General features: G+C 35.6%; 2 protein-coding genes across 4 annotated transcripts in view; one reads left to right on the forward strand and one right to left on the reverse strand.

Moving 5' to 3' along the window:
- Positions 1 to 12074: 12074 nt before the first annotated feature.
- Positions 12075 to 22933, reverse strand: part of LOC114935573 (fatty acid synthase-like) — a 127520-nt gene continuing 116661 nt past the window's right edge. For all 3 annotated transcript variants that reach the window (XM_085483898.1, XM_085483905.1, XM_085483901.1), the window contains 5 exons: positions 19580 to 20411; positions 14551 to 15023; positions 14136 to 14390; positions 12362 to 12610; positions 12075 to 12293 (listed from right to left, as the gene is read on the reverse strand). In XM_085483898.1, the coding sequence (XP_085340024.1) occupies positions 12195 to 12293; positions 12362 to 12610; positions 14136 to 14390; positions 14551 to 15023; positions 19580 to 20411 (1908 nt within the window). In that variant the 3' untranslated portion in view covers positions 12075 to 12194. The remainder of the gene's footprint in view (positions 12294 to 12361; positions 12611 to 14135; positions 14391 to 14550; positions 15024 to 19579; positions 20412 to 22933) is intronic.
- On the forward strand, positions 16744 to 17812 carry LOC146725183 (uncharacterized). The gene is made up of 2 exons (XM_085483907.1): positions 16744 to 17146; positions 17329 to 17812. Exons 1-2 carry the CDS (start codon positions 16760 to 16762, stop codon positions 17809 to 17811), a joined length of 870 nt encoding a protein of 289 aa, XP_085340033.1. The 5' UTR covers positions 16744 to 16759; the 3' UTR covers position 17812.

Genomic DNA, 22933 nt, shown 5'->3' on the forward strand with positions numbered 1-22933 from the left:
GTAATTTTCAAAAATCCGTGCAATCGCGCTCAAATTCGCCATCTCGCACGTCAAGTATACCCCGACGATCCGAAATTTCTGGAAGAAGCTTACTACGATGCTACCTCACGACTTCACGGGTATTTATTGCTCGATCTGAAACAATTAACTCCAGACGAATATCGATTTCGCACGTGTATTTTTCCCAACGATACGACACATTACGTCTACATTCTTTGTAGATCGATAAATAGAGCAGTAACGGAAGACGTATAAAAGGCTGCATTTACACGTGAGACTTGTCAGTTGCGCAATTTTATTTTAATGGTAACACACGAAGAAAAGGACAACAAAGAGAGACGTCGACGTCGTCAAAAAAATTTGTCCGCAATAAAGGTCGCCAGGCGGTTTATCGGCGAGAGAAACGCCTGCCTTTTGAAAACTCTTTGTTATATGAAAAAAAATCAAAAAAGGTCATTTTTACGTACTGTCGACAATAATTTTGTAAAGGATTCAAGAGTGTGTTTATAATACGCTCGAGGGAAACGTACCGCTCGAGAATCATGAAAAGTCACGTTTAGCCAAGCATAAATCTATTCTTCGACACATCGCAGTAAAACGCGGCAATTGGAAAACTAAAAGAAATTTGTTGGTACAACGCGGGGGATTTCCGAAAAAGATTTCCAAAATGGTTGTCTCTTCGTTAAATAATTCTGACTATTTAGTGGGTTACAGATGTCTTAATAAACTAGACAAAATCATTAAGACACAAAAAAAAAATAAAAAGAAACAACCTGTATTTCATTCAAACGTTGTGTATAAGATCGGCTGCAAAGATTGTAATGCCTCATATGTAGGCCAAACGAAGAGACAATTACATACTCGGTTGAAGGAACATAGGAATAATATTAAATTAGACTCGACAAAGTACTTGGTAATTTCGGAACACATAGTAAAAAAACACCATAACATTGATTGGAATAATGTAAAGATTTTAGACAGGGAAAGTAATTATCATAAGAGACTTGTCTCTGAGATGTTACATATCAAAGAGCAAAAAAATGGCCTTAATTCCAACAATGATACCGAGCTGCTCAGTGAGGCTTATTTTGATGTTTTAAACATATTAACAAATAGATTACTAAAAAGACGATAGATTACTAAAAAGACAAACAAGACATCAACATTTTTTACATAATAACTTAATATATATAAACACTCTTAGTTTATTGACTTGATACAGTTGGAAATGAGATATTTTACCGAATTAACAGTTATAAAGTTTTTATATAAAAAATAAAAAAAAAAACATGAAATCAGCAAAGAGATTTATAAAAGTAAGCCGAACAATTACGTAAAATTTTATAAATTGTGACCGATTATTAATTGACTTGATTGTACGCAGTGCATATTGTTATTAATCATTTCTCGCAGAAAAAACGAAGAAGTTTCACGGGAAGTATTTTATAGCTTAAGAGCGATCTCTACACAAAAGACGAAACATCAGACATGACACATTGCGACACGTGACACATTTCTAACATTATTAATTTGATAAGATATTAACGTAATGTAATAGCGTTTAAGGTATGATTTGATAATTTATGTCACACTGAAGAAGACTGCATGCAGTCAAACCGTCTAGATAATTCTTTTATGTAAGATTCGGTAAATTTACGGTTTGTCCGATTCGATTGATATTTTTTCGATTTATAACAATGCTTGTAGAATATATTAAATATATTTCTGATTCTAACATTCTATTTAATGCTCCCCCCGATGGGTTCCCACCTTGACGAAGTCCCGCGGCTGATGGGGTGAGGGGGGTCCGGGGCGGAAGGATATCACCCGTTCAGGGGTGTGACCGACTAGCCTGGACCCCCTTGGCTCGTCCGGCTGCTGGGGCGGGTGGAGGGGCTTGAGGGGGCGCGCGGGGGCCGCTCGCTCAGGAGATGGCAACCGTGTGCGCCGGACAAAGCGGAACCTCCCCAAGCTAAAGTGTGTGCAACCGTGCTGAGGGCTGCATGGCGTAAGGGGAGTTACGTCACAAACGGTGCCTCTCGGATACCGGGCGACCTTCGAGAGTATCGAGCCAAGCCATGGGCATTCGCGGCTCAGCCCAGGTGATACCGCGCGGCCGCGGTACTCGTGGGATCAAATATGAGTACAAGCCAAAATCAAAATGAAAACTTTTCGGAAGTCCTACAGGGCGTGGCCACCTTAGGTGACGAACGACCTGGAGGAGAAAGCCCGAGCAATTCGGGGGCGGAGCCAAATAAGGCCCAGCCACCAATCGCTAGGGTTCGTTATAGCGGAGCGGCAAGGCGACGCTATAAAAAACAGAAGCAGATGGAGGCAAAGGGGGAAGCTGCAAAGCCCACCTCGGAACTGACATCTGTTTCGACAGTTACTCCCAGGACGGGGGAGCAAGCTTCTTCTGGGGCGGTAAAGCGACTCAGATCGGAGCATAGCACACCCAGTCCTGCCAGTAACACTCAGTTGGGCAAAAGGCCGAAAGTCATAACTGATCAAAGGACTTTTGCCCAATTGACCTCCGGTCTTGTGAGGGTTGCCCTGGTTCCCTTGGCTTACCCTGACAAAAGACTGGAAAAAGACGAGGCATCGCTTTTGAAAGAAACGGTCAGGAGGCGTATCCTTTGCTTAGCAAGGGGTACCAAAGCGCTTACTTTCAGAGGCACCTCGGATAGGGACGGGGCAGTTGTTTTTAACTGCACGAACAGGGAAACTGAGGAGTGGCTTAGAAGCCTAACCTCAGAAATCAAGATCAATGGGATCGAACTGCGTGCACTGCGAGTCGATGAGCTCCCTAAGAGACATCGAATCGTAGTGCATGTTGAGGATCCCACAATACCTGTCAAGGAAGCGTTGGAGCTACTTGACAGGCAGAACGTAGGCATCCAGTCACCGGACTGGGTGATCGCGAAGGGTAGCGAAAGCAGGGACGCCACGAGCACCCACTTCGCTGCCCTTGTTGGGGATGGGGCTTTGAGGGCGTTAAGAGCTCTCAATTTTAAACCCTACTGTGGACTTGGGCAGGCAACGATTAGGTTGCCTGCTGGAGAAAGCAGTAAGGAAGGCGCAAAGGAGAAATCACCGGACCCGTCAGCATAAATATGGCGGACCGGATTCACTTTACGCAGATTAACTTGCATCACAGCAAAAGCGCCTCGGCTGTACTAGCCAGGTGCGCAGCTGTGATGCACACAAGTAAATATATATTTTTAATACAGGAACCATGGATCATCAAGGGACACATAAGAGGACTTGGCAGCTGTGGAAAACTATTCCGGGCCGGAAACACGGACCGACCGAGAGCGTGCATTATAGCGAAAGGAATAGACGCCTGTCTACTGCCACAATTTAGCGATGGTGACTTTGTTGCCATCAGACTGAAAATAAAGACGACCGGTGGAATAGCCAGGGATCTAATTATAGGGTCAGTGTACATGCCCTACGATTTGGAAAACCTGCCCCCACACAAAAACATGATGAAACTCACGACTTATGCAAGGCAGAAAGGGCTAGAAATACTCCTGGGATGCGATGCCAACTCGCACCACCTGGTGTGGGGGAGCACCGACATAAATTCCAGGGGTAAGAGCCTATTCAACTTTGTTGTAGGTATGGAGCTACACATCCTGAATAGAGGAACAGAACCTACCTTCCTGGACTCTAGAAGACAGGAAGTGATAGATATAACCATATGCTCAGGCGGAATACTGGACCTGTTGAGGGGATGGAGGGTCTCTGATGAGCCCTCAGGATCAGACCACAGGCAGGTCCGTTTCACCATGGAGCAAATACAGAGCCAAGGGTTATGGAAGAGAAATCCTAGGAAAACAAATTGGAGGGGGTACGAGGAAGACCTTAGGAGTCGACTCAAGGAAGCACCCACTAGATTCCACACCAAAGAAAATCTGGAAACAGCGGCAGACTACTTGAATGATGCCATCAAATACTCATACGAGATGAACTGCCCATTAGAGTCAAAGAATCCTTCAGCCAAAGCACCATGGTGGAATAAAGAGCTAGATAAGCTAAGGGCTGAGGGGAGAAGACTCTTTAATAGGGCTAGAAATGTAAATACACCGAGATCCTGGGAGGAGTACAGGAAATCTCAGAGAATTTACAAAAAGGCCATAGTAAAAGCTAAAAGGAAAGGATGGAGAAGTTTTTGCTCAAGTATAGAGAGTGCTCCTGAAGCATCTAGACTGAGTAGAATACTCTGCATGGAAAACCAAACACAATGGGGCTGCCTTAAGCGTCCCAATGGAGGGTACACAGAAACTGCGGAGGAGACCCTACGGCACCTTATGGAAATTCATTTCCCAGGCTTTAGGGAGGACTCAGCAGACAACAACAACAGGCAGAGACCCATGACCGTGCACAAATCAAGGGCATGGGGACTGGCAGATAAGGTGGTCTATCCACAAGCAGTGGAATGGGCGGTCGGTTCCTTCGAGCCTTTAAAGGCTCCAGGACCTGATGGAATATACCCGATCCTGCTGCAGAAAGGGCTGAGCATCTTGTTAGGCCCAATAACAAAAATCTACAGGGCAAGTATTGCCCTTAGACATGTCCCCCAGAAGTGGAGAGAAACCAAGGTGGTTTTCATACCTAAACCTGGCAAGAACGGTCACGTCAGGGCAAAGGACTATAGACCAATTAGCCTTATGTCCTTTGTATTGAAGACCTTAGAGAGACTGGTGGACAGATTTCTCAAGTCCAACTCTCTAATACAACAACCTCTAGCCGACTCTCAGTATGCCTACAGGGAGGGCAGGTCTACCGAAACCGCCCTACATCACCTGATAGGCAGGGTTGAGAGTCAGCTGGAGGCAAAGGGCTATGCGATCGGAATCTTCCTGGACATCGAGGGCGCTTTCGATAGCACTTCACACGAGGTGGTAGGGGAGGCACTGATCAAACATGGAGTTCAAGAACCACTGGTGGACTGGATAGGAAACATGCTAGTGGACAGATGCTTGACGGTGGAGTGCCAAGACATCTCCATCAGAGGAAAACCAACGAGAGGCTGCCCACAGGGGGGAGTTTTATCTCCTCTGTTGTGGTGTCTAGTGATAGACGACCTGCTAAAAGAGCTACAGAGGAAAGGTTTCTCGACCTTTGGCTATGCTGATGACGTGGCCATAGTGGTTAGAGGACCATTTCTCAACACACTAAGGGACCAAGCAAAGGATACCTTAAGGATAGTGCAAAACTGGTGTGAGAACAGATGTCTAACGGTTAACCCGAGCAAGACAAATATTATGGTCTTCACCAGAAAATATAAACCTGAACCCATAGAGTCGTTAAAACTCTGGGGAGAGGAAATACCGTTTACAGACTCGGTGAAATACTTGGGACTGTTTCTAGATCCTAAGCTTAGCTGGGGAAAACATCTCATAGAGCAAAGGAAAAAGTTCTACGCATCCATGTGGATGTGCAGAAGAGCAATGAGCAAGTCGTGGGGCATCAGCGCTGGTGCAGCTTTGTGGCTGTACAGGGCGGTCCTGCTACCGCGGCTGCTATACGCGTCAGTCGTCTGGTGGACGAGAATAAATAAAGGGGAGGTAGAGAAACTACTTAGAAGCCTGCAAGGTAACTACCTAAGGGCTGCAGTAGGGGCCATGAGAACCACACCCACAGAGGCGCTTGAAATAGCACTCAGTGTTACGCCAATAGGCTTGGCCGTGATAAAATCAGCCAATACCACGGCATACCGCCTGAAATGTCAGGGTGAATGGAGAAACACAGGACTGGGACACACCAGGCTTGGTCTTCTCCAAAAGTACCCTATTGAGGGAATACAAGACAGAACTACAAGAAAGTATCAACTGGTAAAACACTTTAAGATATGGATACCTGATAGAAACGAGTGGCTGAAACCGGGCGGAATCATGGACACAAAGGTGGACATGTGGTTCACGGACGGATCAGGCATAAACAACTGCTTTGGAGCAGGAGTATATGGACCTGGGGAAAACCATAGGGAGAGTATTCCAATGGGAGGCGACTGCACGGTCTTTATGGCAGAGATGCTCGCCATTCTCAGATGTGCCGAATTGAACCTAACCAAAGGAACAAATTGCAGGAAAATATATATCTGCACAGACAGTAGGGCGGCCCTTCTGGCTTTGGCGGGTGCGACCACCGAGTCTTGCTTGGTATGGGACTGCATGCTGGCGCTGGAGGAGCTGTGTGGAACAAATAAAGTAACGTTAGTCTGGGTGCCCGGGCATCAGGGCATACCGGGTAACGAAATAGCAGACTCACTGGCTAGAGAAGGGGCTAGCAAAGCACCAGATAGTCGGGAGGTGGGAGTGCCCTTCATGATGGGTAAGAACTTCATCAGGGACAGTATAGACAAACAACATAAGGCCAGGTGGGATAATCTGAAATCCTGCCGACAGGCCAAATTCCTGATGAAAGATATAAATGGTAACAGAACCAAGGAACTGCTCGCGTTGAATAGGCAGAAATTGAGGATGGGGATAGGACTGCTGACAGGACATTCACCAATACTCAAAGCCCACCTATTCAATATCAGACTCGCAGACAGGAAGGAGTGTCGACTATGCGGGGAGGAAAAAGAGGACAGCATACATATTCTGTGCCAATGTCCGGCTCTGGCTAGAAAGAGATTCAGGATCTGGGGACAAAGTTTTCTTAAATCCCAAGAATTAGACAAAACAAGGGTGGTGGAACTAATAAGCCTAGTGGAGAACTCTTGGCTGAGTACACATCACTCAGTTTAAAGACAAGAGTGAGGAGACACAATAGATCTCGCTAGATCTAGGTGCCGTCGGGGGCCAAGTCATGGAACCACTCACTACCCATCTACTACTACTACTACTAAGATTCGGTAAATTTACAGTTTATCCGATTTTATTGATATTTTTTCGATTTATAACAATGCTTGTAGAATATATTAAATATATTTCTGATTCTAACATTCTATTTAATGCTCCTTATATTGGCCTTTTTGACTATATTGATTTTTATATTTTGATTATAATTTTAAAAAAGTTAATGTGATTAGAAAGATAATATCTAAAAGTTTAGATTTTTATAAAATAAAAGACTGTATAATTTTTTATATAAAAGTATTTAATTTTATTTTATTCTTATTTCAGGTTTGCTTTTTATGTATATACATTATTATTTTTATGCATTTAATGGTCATAATGAACAATTTGTTAACAAAAATGTTCATAAATAGTATTAAATATTCATTATATATGACTGTAAAATATATTAAACTAATATTTTATTTTAGATTGCGTAACTTGCCACTGCAATTTTTTCAATGAATTGTGTATCCTGTTTATTCTCATCTTATATTTTAGTACAATAACCTTTTCAGAAATAAATAAAAGTACAAATTTAGTGTTATTCTTAACTTTAGTGTTATTCTCAATTTGAGAATTAATTTGAGTGTTGATTTCAACTTGAGAGTAACACTCAAATTAACTCTCAAGTTGAGAATGACACTGGAGTTAAGATTCAAGTTGAGAGTAACCCTCGAAAAACTGAGTGTCACTCTCAAGTTGAATGTCACTTTCAGGTTGAGCGTTCGAAATAGTATATTAGCTAACAAGTGCAGGGAATCGTAAATCGGCCGAGAGTGAGAAAGTTTGGCGCACGAGGCGAAGCCAAGTGTGACAATCCGCACGATCAGCCGATTTATGACCCGCACATGTTAACTACGATATTTTGTGTGACCGGTGCGTGGAAAGGGAGCTCTTTCTAAAATTCCATCATATGCGTAAAGAGCGATTTTTCGTGCGCCGGTTGCACAATAAGACTTAAAATAAGTGTTTTTTGAATGTCTTTCCCCTCAAATAACACTCAATTGAGTGTAATTTTCAGTGTTTTTTCCGTATCACATTATTTTGCGTATCAATTCCCTTGCTCGGCTCTTAATTAGCCCATTTTGATACATTATATTTTGCTAAGATTATAGAAAGTTACTATTATTCGATTATATTACATTAAAAATATTGAAAAAATATCAAACAATTAAAAGGCAATAAGAGCTAATTAAATCAATCAGTAATTCATTAGTAAAAAGATGTATAACATATTAAATAACAGACAAAAATAAATTCGAACGTTTCGATCAATTTTATGATCTTCTTCAGCGACAGCAAAATAATCTTAAATTGATAAACTAATATCTTATGATATATTAATAAGTACAAATTCATCGTTATGATCATTGCTCATCAACAAATATAAATTCATCGCTTGATATTATTTAGTAAAAACAAAGGAATCTTAACGTCAAAACGTATAAATTTATAAATAATATCTATCCTTACAAAAACGTCAATTCAGTTCTTTAGCGTGTATAATTAAAAATAGAGGTTATTAAAATTTAACATAAATTAATTATAAAAGTCATTATACTAAAAATATACAAAGTCAAGATATTTAATTTAAAGCGAAAGCAACGCATTTGTGAAGCATGAGCATTATTTGTATATAATCTATTCCTCAAACCGTCATTATATGTGATTGTCGCGAAACGGATCTCTCCCTAATTGTTCCGTTAGGAAGTCGGTTGCAAATCTCGATAACTTCCATTGTTAATATGTCTATAAAATCAATACGAAAATTAACAATGCAGATAAATAAAAATAAAAAATAGATTTACAGTTAAATCAAGTGAGAAGTACTATATATATATATATATCGTAACTAACAATTATACACAATGTCAAAGGAATCTAGTAGCGAAAGGAATTATTAAGAAAAATTTTAATTATTAATAAGAAAATATAAAATATTTTTAAAAAATTGCGGGTAATTAAGGATTTTATAATAAATATTTTATAAGAACTTTATTAATAGTTCCTTGAATATGCAAAAACCAACTCCGAATAACACATTAAAATATGTAATATAATATGTAATGTATAATATAATATAATATTATGTATTGTAATATTAAAATATATTACATTGTGATTAATTGTACATTCTATTTTAATAGTTTTTAAATTATTATATATTACTAAAATATTTATGAAAACAGAAGGAATAATTATATGTAAGTATTTTATTTAAATTTATATATATAAACTACAAAAATGATTATGTGTAACAATTATAAGAAAGAATGATGTAATGTATGTAAAATTAATTTTATATCTATAAAATTAATTTTATATTCTATTTATAGAAGAAACAAAATAAATATGCGAACATTGATGAAGAAATATGCAATTATTTTTTCTTCCTACGATATAAAAACATGTCATATAATCTTAAAACCTATGACTGGTGCTATTTTTTCATATCTATATTGAATTTTAATTATATTTCTATGAAGATTTTTTTTCTAATCTAATTGTGTTATATTCTTTTACTTAAAAATAAAGACCTTCTTTAGAATTTTGTAATATATTATACAGGGCGATTCACGTAACGGTCGCCACGATTTTTGAGACATTTCCGCCAGTTTAAAAAAAAATTCATACAGTAAAACTTAATCTACTTTACGCAAGCTATAACATGCAATAAAAAAATTTAAAAAAATTTTTTTTTTTATAAACAAATTAATGTCACGTTGAATTTTTTAAATGGAACCATCATATTTTTTTACACAAATTGATTCCTTACAATATTCTGCATAAAAAATTATAAGGATAGGATGGTCAAAAAGTGAATAGTTTACGATATATTTTATATTTTAATGTTATAAAGGTGGTCCTCGTAACGATCGCCACGATTTTTAGGGAATTTACAATAATCTCATAAAAAATGTCATTAATCAGAAATTTATCAATTTATAACCGTCAACAAATTTAACAATAATTTAATTATTGCATACAATGTTACTTTATGTTACATTTTAATTCAAAATTAACAATTTTAAAGCTTCTACAGCGTAATTCTTTGCTATCAAGGAAGTTCTCTAAAAACATAAATAGTAAACAGACTCGACTTTGTCTTTATGTTACCATGTAGCTTAGCTATTAATTTGATCAAGAAATTTTTAGTATCAGTTTATCTAGTATCAATTTAGTGTGTCTAAAACCTGATATAATGAATCACTATTGTAATACGGAAAAAGTAGATATGTTACTAGTATTTGGCGAGTGTAGAAGAAATGCACACAATGCAGTGGCTTTGTACAGAGAATGATATCTCTATAAAGTTCATCCTTCTGCAAAAAGTTTTTATAATACTGAGTGTTCTTTACGTTTACATGGCACGTTTCCATCTGGAAAACGTGTCAATCGTACTAGGCCAGTTACTAATGATAACAACGCTGTGTTAGTACTGGCGAATTTTGAAGTTAATCCGCATATTTTTACTCGAGCAGTCGCTGCAGAAATGAATATATCACATTGTTAATTTTGAATTAAAATGTAACATAAAGTAACATTGTATGCAATCATTAAACTATTGTTAAATTTATTGACGGTTACAAATTGATTTTCTGATTAATGACATTTTTTATCAGATTATTGTAAGTGCTCTAAAAATCGTGGCAATTGTAACGAGAATCACCTCTTTATAAGATTAAAATAAAATATCTCGTAAACTATTCACTTTTTAACCACCCTACCCTTATAATTTTTTATGCAGAATATTATGAGGAATCAATTTGTGTAAAAAATATGATGCTTCCATTTAAAAAATTTAAAGTAACATTAATTTATTTATAAAAAATTTTTTTTATTTTTTATTGCATGTTATAGCTTGCGTAAAGCAGATTAAGTTTCACTGTATGAACTTCCTATTAAACTGGCAGAAATGTCCCAAAAATCGTGGCAACCGTTACGTGAATCACCTTGTATATAGATATATACTCTACAGAACAATTAGCATATATATATTTGTCATCTGTGTTTTATGTGTGACATGTGTTTATATTTATATTTATATACATAATTATAATTATAATTGTATATAACAGTTGAGAATTTAATTTATATATAATTATATATATACATGTCATTAATTTGAGAAATTTTAATTATTATTATATTAAAATATAAGAATTTTTATTGTACAAAAATAATGATTCAAAATATATTATTTTTAAAATATATATTATATACATAGATGATATAAAAAGTATAATTTTATCATTAGAAAGAAATATTTTTATCGGCTCTCAATATTAGTAATATAAATATGATGTTTTTTAAATCGGCCAATAGAACCAAAACACGAAAAATTAATTATTCGGAACTGTATCTCTTGGTTTGAGATCACTAAATTCCATATATAAATTATTCTCGAAACTTACATATGGAGAAATAGGCGCGAAAAATATAGGTTCGAAAAGTCGCTGAAGCGGGAATCGAACCCGCGTCTTTCACTTTCCGGGCGACTGCTCTTACCAACTAAGCTATTCAGACCCTTTCGATCCTATATTTTTCATTTGCCTTTTAGTAGATGTTAGTAAATAACGCCGTTATTAGGCTAAGGCGTGAATAAAATCAGAAAAAAATCATCGTAAACCGTTTATCATTATTGTTAAAGTTATATATTTTATTATCAATTTTTCTTATTGTTCAAAATCTATCATAATTTAATTTCTTTATTTATTTCTTAAAAATATTTTTATTAATTAAACGCATATAATTATGTTTATATAATGAATATAATTTTACATAAACACGTATCAAATGATGCAAAAATATCTAATTTTTGTAGAATATATTTATATAATTATTTATTATAATTATTTATATTTATGTAATATATATATTGGTATGTTTATATAATATTATAAAATAAATTCTTAAAGATGTACTTTTAAATAAAGACGGTATAAAATTTAATTAAAAGAAATGCCATTAAAGAAATGTGACATTTGAAATATGACTGATGAACAAAATAAGAATCAAAAGTAGGATCATAAATGTGTCATGAATTCTAAATATCTACTTTATGTGTTTACGCAATTCTTTGTGCATTAAGAAAACAAATTCCATACTTCTTCGCCAATCTTTACATTTTATTTTGTTTTTGGTAAGAATATAATTAATAATTATTATATTATATTAATTTTGCATAAATTATTACATTAATTAGAACATATATTTTTCAAATTTGTTTTTATGATTATTTTATTACTTCATACAATTAAATAAAACATTTATCAGTAGTGTATGAAATTATTTTCAATGTTTTGCAAAATTATTTTAATAATTATTATCGTACTTTTTATTTTACAATGCTTCGTTAATAAATGATGCTATTTTTTCATTGTTCATTATTGTCTCATGAGTGCCTTCTACGTAATATATTTGTACTGCACTTTCCGTAACCTAAACAGAATATCTCTTATAAGAAATATCTTAAAAATGATAAAATGATTAAATATATTCAAATTTACCTTATATAGACCATAATCTTCTTCTATAAAAGTAATAGTCGCAAGTGTAGGTTTTAATAATATTATAGATGATTTAAGGCGTGGTAATGTAGATATATTATAATTTTGTATAGCAATTATATGATCGTAAATCGTTGAGCATAATATTTTTTTATTTTTAGCAGTTAACATATTGATCTCTTTCGAAAACTGAATAAATACTTCTAACTTTTCCTCCCATGCATTGCACTTATTCAGCTCTAATGCAAGCTATAAATAATAATAATATTATGTACAAAAATAGCGAAATAATCTGCATTTTAAATTAAAACAATGTATTTATATTGTATTCTCGCGTACTAAAAGTACTGAACGTCTTATATTCTGATTATCTAATTATTACGTCCACACTTTTTAACTAAATAAGACGAATTTTTTTTTTTTAGAAATTTAACAAGAATTTATTATTTTAAAACAGTTATAATCCTTATTATATTCAATTTATATGTATATTATGTATACAGAATGTCCTATTTTAAAGTTTACAGTGTTATATCGCAAACTAATAATTTTATTGAGAAATATTTCAAACAAAAGTTATATGGCTTTAACGTAAGACAGTTGCAAAGAGTAGACCTTGGATAATTATTTGAAGATTCACGAAGGTCACATTCAATTTCTTAAACAAACCTGCCTTTTCATCGCATTTTTATACCAGTTTATTTCGAGAGCTCTCCAAATCACTTTTCAGCAATCTTACCTTAATACTTTTATGCACGGAATAATGAGATCAATCAATTGGTGTAAAAAATACATAGTTGCTTTTAAGAAAAAGTACAAAACTACATGTTACAAATTACAATGCTTTTTTTAAAACAATTATCTGTTTTCTTTTTACACCAATTGATTGGTCTCATTATTCTATAAAAATGCAATAAAAAATAATAAGATAAGATTATCGAAAACTAAATATTTTACAAGATTTTACGTTTTAAGATCAAAAGATTGTTCTTCAAACTCAAAAAAGTACTTAAGAGAAAAATACTTCATTATGGTGTTTTGGTAAGCTCTCGAGATAAGCTACAAGAATATGCAACGAAAAGTAGTAAGTTTCACTTGAAAAATTGAAAGTAATCTTCATATGACTTTCAAACAACTATCCAAGTTCAAACCTTTTGCCACGTCCCGGTTAATGCCATATAATTTTTGTTTAAAACATTTTTCAGTAAAATCATTGGTTTGCGAGATATAACATTGTAAACTTTAAAATAGGACGTCCTATATATATATATATATATATATATATATATATATTAAAAATTTACAAATTTCGTGAAAATTGGTCTACAAATGTGGAAGTAGTTTGCGATTATACAGACAGAACAACTAATTTTCTGTGTTAAACCAGGTTTTATAAAGACTTTGAGGACCGCGCAAAACGCGGTCCAAAAAGCTATAATAGTATATATGTACATATATATGTATATATATATATATATATATATATATATATATATATATATATATATATATATATAATACATACTCTATTATTATTATAAATTGTGCTTATTTAACAAAACGTTATACTTCAAAACTTCTGTAATCTGTGAGATTACATAAAATAAAACAATTTATCTATTTTATCATTGTAACGAGTATATTTTAACTAGCATATTCTAATAAGTTGATTTACATGTTCTTTTCTCATGTTATCTGTATGTAAACACAATTACGTAAATTATTTTTGCAGTAAAAAGTGCAGTAAATAATATATTTTTGATATTTGACTAACCATTTCATTGGAAGATTCAATGTATAATTCTAACAAGCGACATAAAACGTCATTTTGTAGTTCTTGTTGCGAACTATTATTAAAAAATTTCTCAATCAAAATTTTTATTAGATTAGGAGCTCCATCTATAAGTATTAAACGTCCAGAAAAATTCCTCGCTTCTAATAATCTTGCTAATTCGATGGCAATTAAAGATCCAAATGAATAACCAACAATTAGAAATTTTTTTTGATTTTTCATCTTTCTCAGTACATGCTAAAAAATAACATATACATATATGAAATAATATGCAAAAAGGGACAAGCGTGCGTGAACGCGCGTGTGTATAATGTATAATCAAATATTATTTATTATTTAAATACACACACAGCAATTTAAATGAATATTTAAAATAGATTATCTAATAATTTCGTACAGGCAGAAGATATGCAGCTGATTCCATTATTGAATGAGTAACACCTGGCATATTCAGTACAGTGTGTTGCAAGCATATCGTTGGAAATTTAATTTTCGATTCTATACATTTATATACGCTTGCAGTGCCATCGATTCCTGGTATAAGAAATATTTCACTTTCAGGAATTTTTCTTTTTGTAGTGAGTTCTACATAAATATCTGAACTTAAATCTGAATCATTAAGTTTTCGCGTCACTGCTTTTAAATTCAAATTATTAGTATCAGCTTCAGTGCCATTGTATGTCTTTTCTTTCTCGACTGTATTTATCAGTTTTCCAAGTTTAGCAAAATTGAGATTTCGAATATCTTGTGCTGTCAATAAAATATCGAATTCTTTTTGCAACATCTGTTGAATTTCCACTGCCATCATTGAATCCATTCCTAGTTCAGCCAGCGATATATTTGGCGCTATTATGTTTAGATCTTTCAATCCTATTTTAGAAATTAAATATATATTAAGAGAGAGAAAGAATTAAATATAAAGAATTAAGATATGAGTTTAACCGGACCTTATACACTTAATCTTGAAACAGCAAAAAAACTATTAAAAAATATAAGTATTAAAGTTATTTCATGTTATCTTTAATGCAATTCCATTATTTTAATGTATCCTTAATAACATTGTTAAATAAAAAAAATTTTATTTTATGTATGAACGTTTTGTTATGGATTTTTTAATTATAACGAATCATTTCTTTATTGTCATCATTATAAGAGTCCTCAGTTCAAAGACTAGTTGGACCCATATTTTTATTCCTTCTTATCTTGGGCGAATTTACGTATTTCTAAAGTAGGTCTTAGACGACATTATTGCACAATATTATTGATCATTTGTAGATTATATAACTTTCAAGTTTGCGCAATATAGTATTGTATCAATCAAAAGTTTGTTAAAATATATTGTGCAATCTGAAAATATTGTATGGTCTGTAGGTATTATTGCGCAATATCGCTGCTAATGCATTGTTTAGACCTGATGTCATTAATATTAGTGTATAATATTATTGTGTAATAATATTGAGAGTCTGCTTCAATATTATTGTACAATTCTAGTTTTGAGACTTTCGCGGCCATTGAAATCATCAATGCAAAAGGCTTCTGGATGGATGCCGCGTGATTGAACAGCGTAATGCTGACGTTTTGCAAACGTTGCAGTTTGCATGTTCTGGCTGAGAGCTCCGATACTGACAAGGGAAGTTCGGCAAGTGTAAAATTCAAAAAAATCTGAAACTTTGTATAAGTTTAGAGTAGATGAACCTAATCACAAAACAATTTTTTTTAGCTGCTGATATTCGGTTTTAGGGGTGCAGCATCCCCTTAAATAAAATCGGTGTTTACGTTTTCAAGCGAATATCGCCGAAATAATGAGAAATATAAAAAAATGTTTCCAGCAAAAGTTTTATGGTTTCGAAAGCTCTTTATAATGGCATGATCATATTTTGCAAAAATGTTTAATTTTTCAAAATACCCCCACCACGTATCTTTCTTTTCATATTTAAATTTTTCTTGCAACTAAAATTAAAGTTTATTTCACGCCAAATTCAACCATATATAATAAAGTTGCGATCCGTAAACGTGTTTTTGAGAAATAAACTGAAAACATCCTTACAGGGTATGCTGTCAATTTTATCGGCCCGCTAATTTTGGCTACGACTTCTCTTTCTCCCCTTCTCTCTGTAATTTTTCGCAATACAAGATAACGATAAAACAGATGTTCGTAATAAATCTAATCACGTAACTGATTTTTGTATATTACACATTTTATAAATAATATAGTAGTCAAAATATATCGTAAGAGAAAAATCAAAGTTATCGATAAAGTAATTTCTGATTTAGACCTTTGGTAAGAAAAATTAAAGATTATCGTCTAGAATGAAATAAACACGGATGCACTAACGTATATGTAATATTTCCTGTTATGTACATCATTATATTTATGAGAACGTTATCAACTTTGAATAGTTGAAAGGTTGAAGGATTATCGAGATTGATGTGATGCAATAAAAGGGAAGATTATGGGAAGGCTATCTTTAATGTTCGTTTTCCTTATACAATTAGTATAAAAGCCATCCGCTTCTGCATTTCATTTATGTTATTTAATATATTGTACGTGTGATACTTTCTGTGGGAAAATTTTATATAACATTTATTCAAGCATTTATGTCAAAATGTTGGTCATAAATACGGCGAACGTTATAAATTTGTTAATTACAACGTTTCACATTGCAAATCTCGCTGTCACTCCTGTTAATCATCGTAAAGTAGAACTCCACGATGCAATTTCAAATTTAATAAGGGATTCTCTAAAAGACGATATTACGATTGAATATGATTGGGGACTTGATTTTGATGATCCATCGGAACCTCAAGCTGTACAGTTTGTAGATTCGTATGATCCTCATGCTGAAGAAGATAACTATGAAGATGAAGTTTGTATTGTAGATGACGAAGGTGGAAGTGTAGATTTAAATTATAAAAGAAAAGCGGTTGAATATTGGAACAGTGGAAAAAAAAGACGTTTATCCGTTTCTGTTGTACAGAATCGTTTTAAAAAGGTAAATTCTCATTAAAAAATAAGTACAATACTAACTAAATATAGATAAACGTGTATGAATATCATAGTGGATAATAAACAGAAGTCAGGAACAACGTTTCATGTCGCATGTTCATCTGCATTTGATTAATTTTCTTGTGTTTGATATAATCTTTTAAATATTGGATCTTTTTTCTCTTTTAGGTAAAACATGTTTCGCAATTGTACAGATGGCAGGAGTATTTAATACGTGGAGGGACAAACAGAGACAAATTGATATTCATTGCCGAATATGTATTAATAAAATTTCAAGAAACTATTGATAGAGGATCTATTATTCATGACATCGATTTGCGAAGGTGGGCGCTAGAAGCAAAGGAGCAAGTGAATTTTGCTACATTTAAAGCAGGACATTGGTGGATATGGAATTTTAAAAAAGCTCATTGCATTACATCACGTAAAATAACGAAATTTAAAACGCAATCTAATTTACAAGCTGATGCACTGATACGTCAAAATGCAGAAGAATTTGTGACAAATGTAAAACCACATATTGCTATAACTGGTGAAGGATCAACTTATAATGCAGATGAAAGCGGTTTTAATCTAGAAATACATTCTGGAAGAACATTAACTAATATGGGAGTAAAAACAGTCGAGCTACTGTTCAATCTTTATCTTCTATAAGTCATAGTTATACTATTATGCCAATTATATCTGCGGACGGGTATCTTCTTTCGCCTCTATATATAGTCTTAAAAGAAACTACTGGGTTGTTTGGACCACGAGTAGAAGAAACTCTTTTTCGACCTGCTAATGTTTACATTGCGGCTTCAAAATCCGGAAAGCTCACAACCCAACACTTTAAAAATTGGTTTTTAGAGGTATATCTTCCAAATACTAAAGAGAAAAGTTTGCTGTTGCTAGATTCATGGACAGGCCATTGCCCGGAACAGTTAATAGAACTTGTACCAAAAGACAAACAAGTAAATATTTTAACAATACCAAAAAAAACAACTGCTTTTATACAACCTTTAGATGTTTTTGGCTTTAGAATCTGGAAAAATTTTATTCGAAGCTTCTCTGATAATGTTATTTTAAATAATTACGATATAAATTTACATTTACGCAATAACATTATAAAATTACAGTCTTTGGCACACAATCAACTTTCTTCTCCAAGATTTCGAAATTTATTTAAATATAGTTGGTATAAAAGTGGCTATTTATCAACACGGCCTGAAAAGTTTGAAAATCCAATCAATTACTGTTATTTTAAAGAAGAAAAACATATACCGAAATGCAGCATTTGTGATAAAATGGCTTTTATACGTTGTGCATGGTGCAAAAAATACTTCTGTTTTGAACACTTCTTTAAACAATACCATTATTGTAACAATTATATAGAATAAATAATATCTTATTTTTGTAAAAACTACTATATTATTTATAAAATGTGCAATATACAAAAATCAGTTACGTGATTAGATTTATTACGAACATCTGTTTCATTGTTATCTTGTATTGCGAAAAATTACAGAGAGAAGGGGAGAAAGAGAAGTCGTAGCCAAAATTAGCGGGCCGATAAAATTGACAGCATACCCTGTAAGAATGTTTTCAGTTTATTTCTCAAAAACACGTTTACGGATCGCAACTTTATTATATATGGTTGAATTTGGCGTGAAATAAACTTTAATTTTAGTTGCAAGAAAAATTTAAATATGAAAAAAAAGATACGTGGTAGGGGTATTTTGAAAAATTAAACATTTTTGCAAAATATGATTATGCCATTATAAAAAGCTTTCGAAACCATAAAACTTTTGCTGGAAACATTTTTTTATATTTCTCATTATTTCGGCGATATTCGCTTGAAAACGTAAACACCGATTTTATTTAAGGGGATGCTGCACCCCTAAAACCGAATATCAGCAGCTAAAAAAAATTGTTTTGTGATTAGGTTCATCTACTCTAAACTTATACAAAGTTTCAGATTTTTTTGAATTTTACACTTGCCGTACTTCCCTTGTGAGTCTTCTTGGGTTGTGGTCCTTATATATATTGTGGAAGTATTCCGTAGATGAAGATAGCACACTGGCCTTAATATACACTCACACCATTAGGGGGCGTCACAACTGAATACTTTTCCGTTATGATAGATGAAAAACCTCCCACAATATAAGGACCACAACTCAAGAAGGCTCAGTATCGGAGCTCTCAATCCTGAATATGCAAACTGCAACGTTTGCGAAACGTCGGCATTACGCTGTTCAATCACGCGGCATCCATCCGGAAGCCTTTTACATTGATTATTGTACAATATTATTGTTCAATAATATTGACCGTCTAAGACATGCTTAAAGATAAAGCAGCCGATGTCTTCGAGCAGTAATCTAGTATGGGCCTGCTCTAACAAATCATTTATTTAGCACAAATATATAATTGCTTGTGAACTCACCCATATTTTTTGCAACCGCTTCAAGTGGATTTGTTGCTCGGTCAGAATCTTTCTTTTTCTCTGCAACAATCATGCTACTTACGATTGGCCGATCTTGTAGCAAAAATACTTCTAATGTATTTAAGCAAGAGGATATTTCTTGTTGCAATGTACCCTCAATAACAAATTTCTTGTCAACTTTTTGCAAATCTGCGACAAGCCCAACATCACCAATAGCGCCCCATTGAATAGCCAAACTATGTAAACCTTCTTTCATTCTTCTTTCACAAATCCTTTCCATTACGGAATTAGCCATTCCGTAATTTGATTGGCCTGCATTACCTTTTCCACATGAAACAGAAGAGAAAACGACGAAATGTCGAAGTTGAGGGCAAATTTTTCTTGATAATTCATCCATTTTTTTTGTTGTCCATGCCTTTGACACGAAAGAATCTTCGAATGTTTGAGGCATTTGATGTTTAAATACACAATTTTTTAACACAACTGCGAGATTAAATATAGCATCTACAGGACCTTGTTCTTCAGCAAATTTTAATATAGATGTACAATCTTCGTTTTTTGAAGAATCATTAGCTATAATGATTTGTATATTTACACCGCAAGATTGCCACAACGTTACTTTTGATCGCTGATAACCATTTTTTATCCCAGTTCGCGAAGTCAGTACTAGATTTCTTGCACCATGTTGAATTAACCAATCAATTAATTCTAGACCAAAACCACCTAAGCCACCTAAAACGATGTAGCATTTGTGTTCCAAACAATAGTAGCGAAGATGTGCGAGTATAGGTGCATCCAACGATTCATCTTCTTTACGAATTTTTATCATTATCTGTAAATATTAATTCAAAATATATATATATATATATATACATTAATATTGTAGATATTGTATACATTACTATATATATGTATATACTATACATATACAGAGTGTTAAATTTTAAACGTAATAGGTGGAATATTTCGTAAACAATGCATTTTAGAACAAATGTTTCCTACAAAAGTTGTAGGGTTTCAAAGAAAACATAACATAATATGTTTAAAATCATGTGAAGAGATCATCTGTATTAACATTGAATGTATTTACTTATCGGCGAGAGCAAATTCTTTTATCCGAACGCTCCCGTTAGAATCAGCTGTTGTCCACGCATGTTTTGACAACAAGCAGCTGATCTCAACGTGATCATCGGAATTTCGGAAGGTTCAAGTCAGGGCGAGGGGTTTGCGAGCGCGGGGCTCGCGCAAGGGACAGCGATCTTCGCGAGTCAGTATCTCTCTGCGTGTCTTGCGTGCGAGTGATCTCCGTCGCTTAGCAATCTGATTTATTATTGCTACGTGTTCGTCAAAATTCAAGTGTAACTTTATTTGATTAATAATAAAACTCTTTTTTTGATTTCTATAATCGTCTCACTATTGTGACACCCTCGACGACACTCACATTCGGAAGGTGAAATATTCTCCGCGAGTTTGTGTACATTTTTGGTCCTTCGAGCCGGATGCGTCGTCGCCAGCTGCTGCATCTCTGGCACATCAAGGAGAAAATCATCCTGAATCATGAGTCTCGAGGTAGGCCTGCTGCGCATGCAGAATGATTTATACGGGCGAATTGCACGCGCGTATGAAAATTTACGAAAGTTGGGAACGGCCAACATTACTGTCGACAGTGTCGAGACAAGAATCGGCACGATCGACTCCAATTGGCAGAAGCTCAAGAAGCAGCATGACACGCTGATGTTAAGCCACTTGGAAACGTTAAAGACCCACGAGTACTTGAAGAAGGACTTCATAGCGGTAATGGAGGAAGCCTACGTGCAGCAGCGGGCGAAGCTCATGGAAACTTTGCGCACCTTGAAGAACGGTTCAGAGAACCGCGAGGGTGCCACGACCGCGACCACTGCACGTCGCACTACGTTACCACGAATCCAGATCAAGACGTTCTCAGGACACGTTCAAGACTGGCCAGCATTCAGGGACCTTTTCAGCTCGGTGGTTATTAAGGATCCGTCCTTGACAGATGTGGAGCGGTTTTATTACTTGAGATCGAGCCTGCAAGGAGAGGCGGAGGAAACGGTGCAGAACCTCACCATCACTGGCGAGAACTTTGGTAGAGCGTGGAAGGCACTCACGGAGCACTACGAAAACAAGCGTCACCTGGTGCGCGTGTGCTTCACGCTTTTCCTTACGCTCACAAAGATGAAGGGGGAGTCGGCACAAGAACTCCAACGTCTGTATCACCGCATCTCTAACACTCTCAGTCAATTGGAGACCATCGGGCGGTCGATTACGAATTGTAGCGACTTGTTCGTCATCCTCGTGGAGAAAATTCTCGACACGCGATCACGTCGCGATTGGGAGGAATCACGCGAGAATAGCACGGAATTGCCCTCGGTGGAGGAGCTGCAGGCGTTCCTCAAACGGCGGGCGGCTACACTCAAGGCCTTGTCACCAGTAAAATCTGAGTCTCATCCGACCAAGGTCGACTCAGGATCGGCTAAAACGGCGCGCGCACACCACACACAAAAGGAGAACACGCGATCAGGCCAGTGTCCTCTGTGTCCGCGCAGTCATTACATCATGCAGTGTGATGAGTATCGACGTAAGACCGCACAGGAACGGAAGTCTTTCATCGAGGATAAGAAGTTGTGCCTCAACTGTCTGGGTAAACACGCGGTGACGGCATGTACTGGCAAACGTACGTGCACAGCATGTGGCAGCAAGCACCACACCACCCTACACGATGCCTATAGTACTGCTGCTGGGGTCTCTACTACTAATGATGTTTCAGCAAAAACGGTGGCACATACTTCTCACAGCACCAAGGCGTCCAACCAGGCAGTGCTTCTTGCCACTGCGCGGACACTTGTGGATGACGTCCATGGCGAGCATCAGGCTGTCCGAGCCCTAATTGACCCTGCATCGGAGGTCTCCATTGTGACAGAGGCGGTAGCTCAACGATTGCGGCTTCCTCGCCTGCCTTTCGCCGTCACTATCTACGGAGTTGGAGGTCAGCGCACTGGAAAGGCGAAGGGTAAGGTGATGATCACCGTGCGCTCCAGAACGAGCAACTTCTCGCTCGAAGTGAAGGCGCTTATTCTTCCGCAGCTAACGGCGCGAGCGTCACGAGTGGATGCTGAGACAATTACGTGGCCGCATCTTCAGGGTATCCGGTTGGCTGACTCTACGTTTTTAGAAGGCGATCCGATCGAGCTGCTCCTTGGGGCCGACGTATACGCATCCATCATGAAACAGGGGATGCGTAAGGGCGCTCCAAGCCAACCGTTGGCACAGCAGACCACCTTCGAATGGATCTTGTCGGGAGTCGTGTGCGCTGTCGGCAACAGTGATAGCGCA

Source organism: Nylanderia fulva, unplaced genomic scaffold (genome assembly GCF_048542155.1).
Source record: "Nylanderia fulva isolate GAGA-0341 unplaced genomic scaffold, ASM4854215v1 Scaffold101, whole genome shotgun sequence".
Lineage (NCBI taxonomy): Eukaryota > Metazoa > Arthropoda > Insecta > Hymenoptera > Formicidae > Nylanderia > Nylanderia fulva.

What these genes read in the sequence shown, in the direction of transcription:
- LOC146725183 (XM_085483907.1), top strand. Translation starts at nt 16,760, where the DNA reads ATGTTGGTCATAAATACGGCGAACGTTATAAATTTGTTAATTACAACG. An exon ending in TACAGAATCGTTTTAAAAAG is followed by an intron (nt 17,147 to 17,328) that starts GTAAATTCTCAT and finishes TTTCTCTTTTAG; the next exon opens with GTAAAACATGTTTCGCAATT.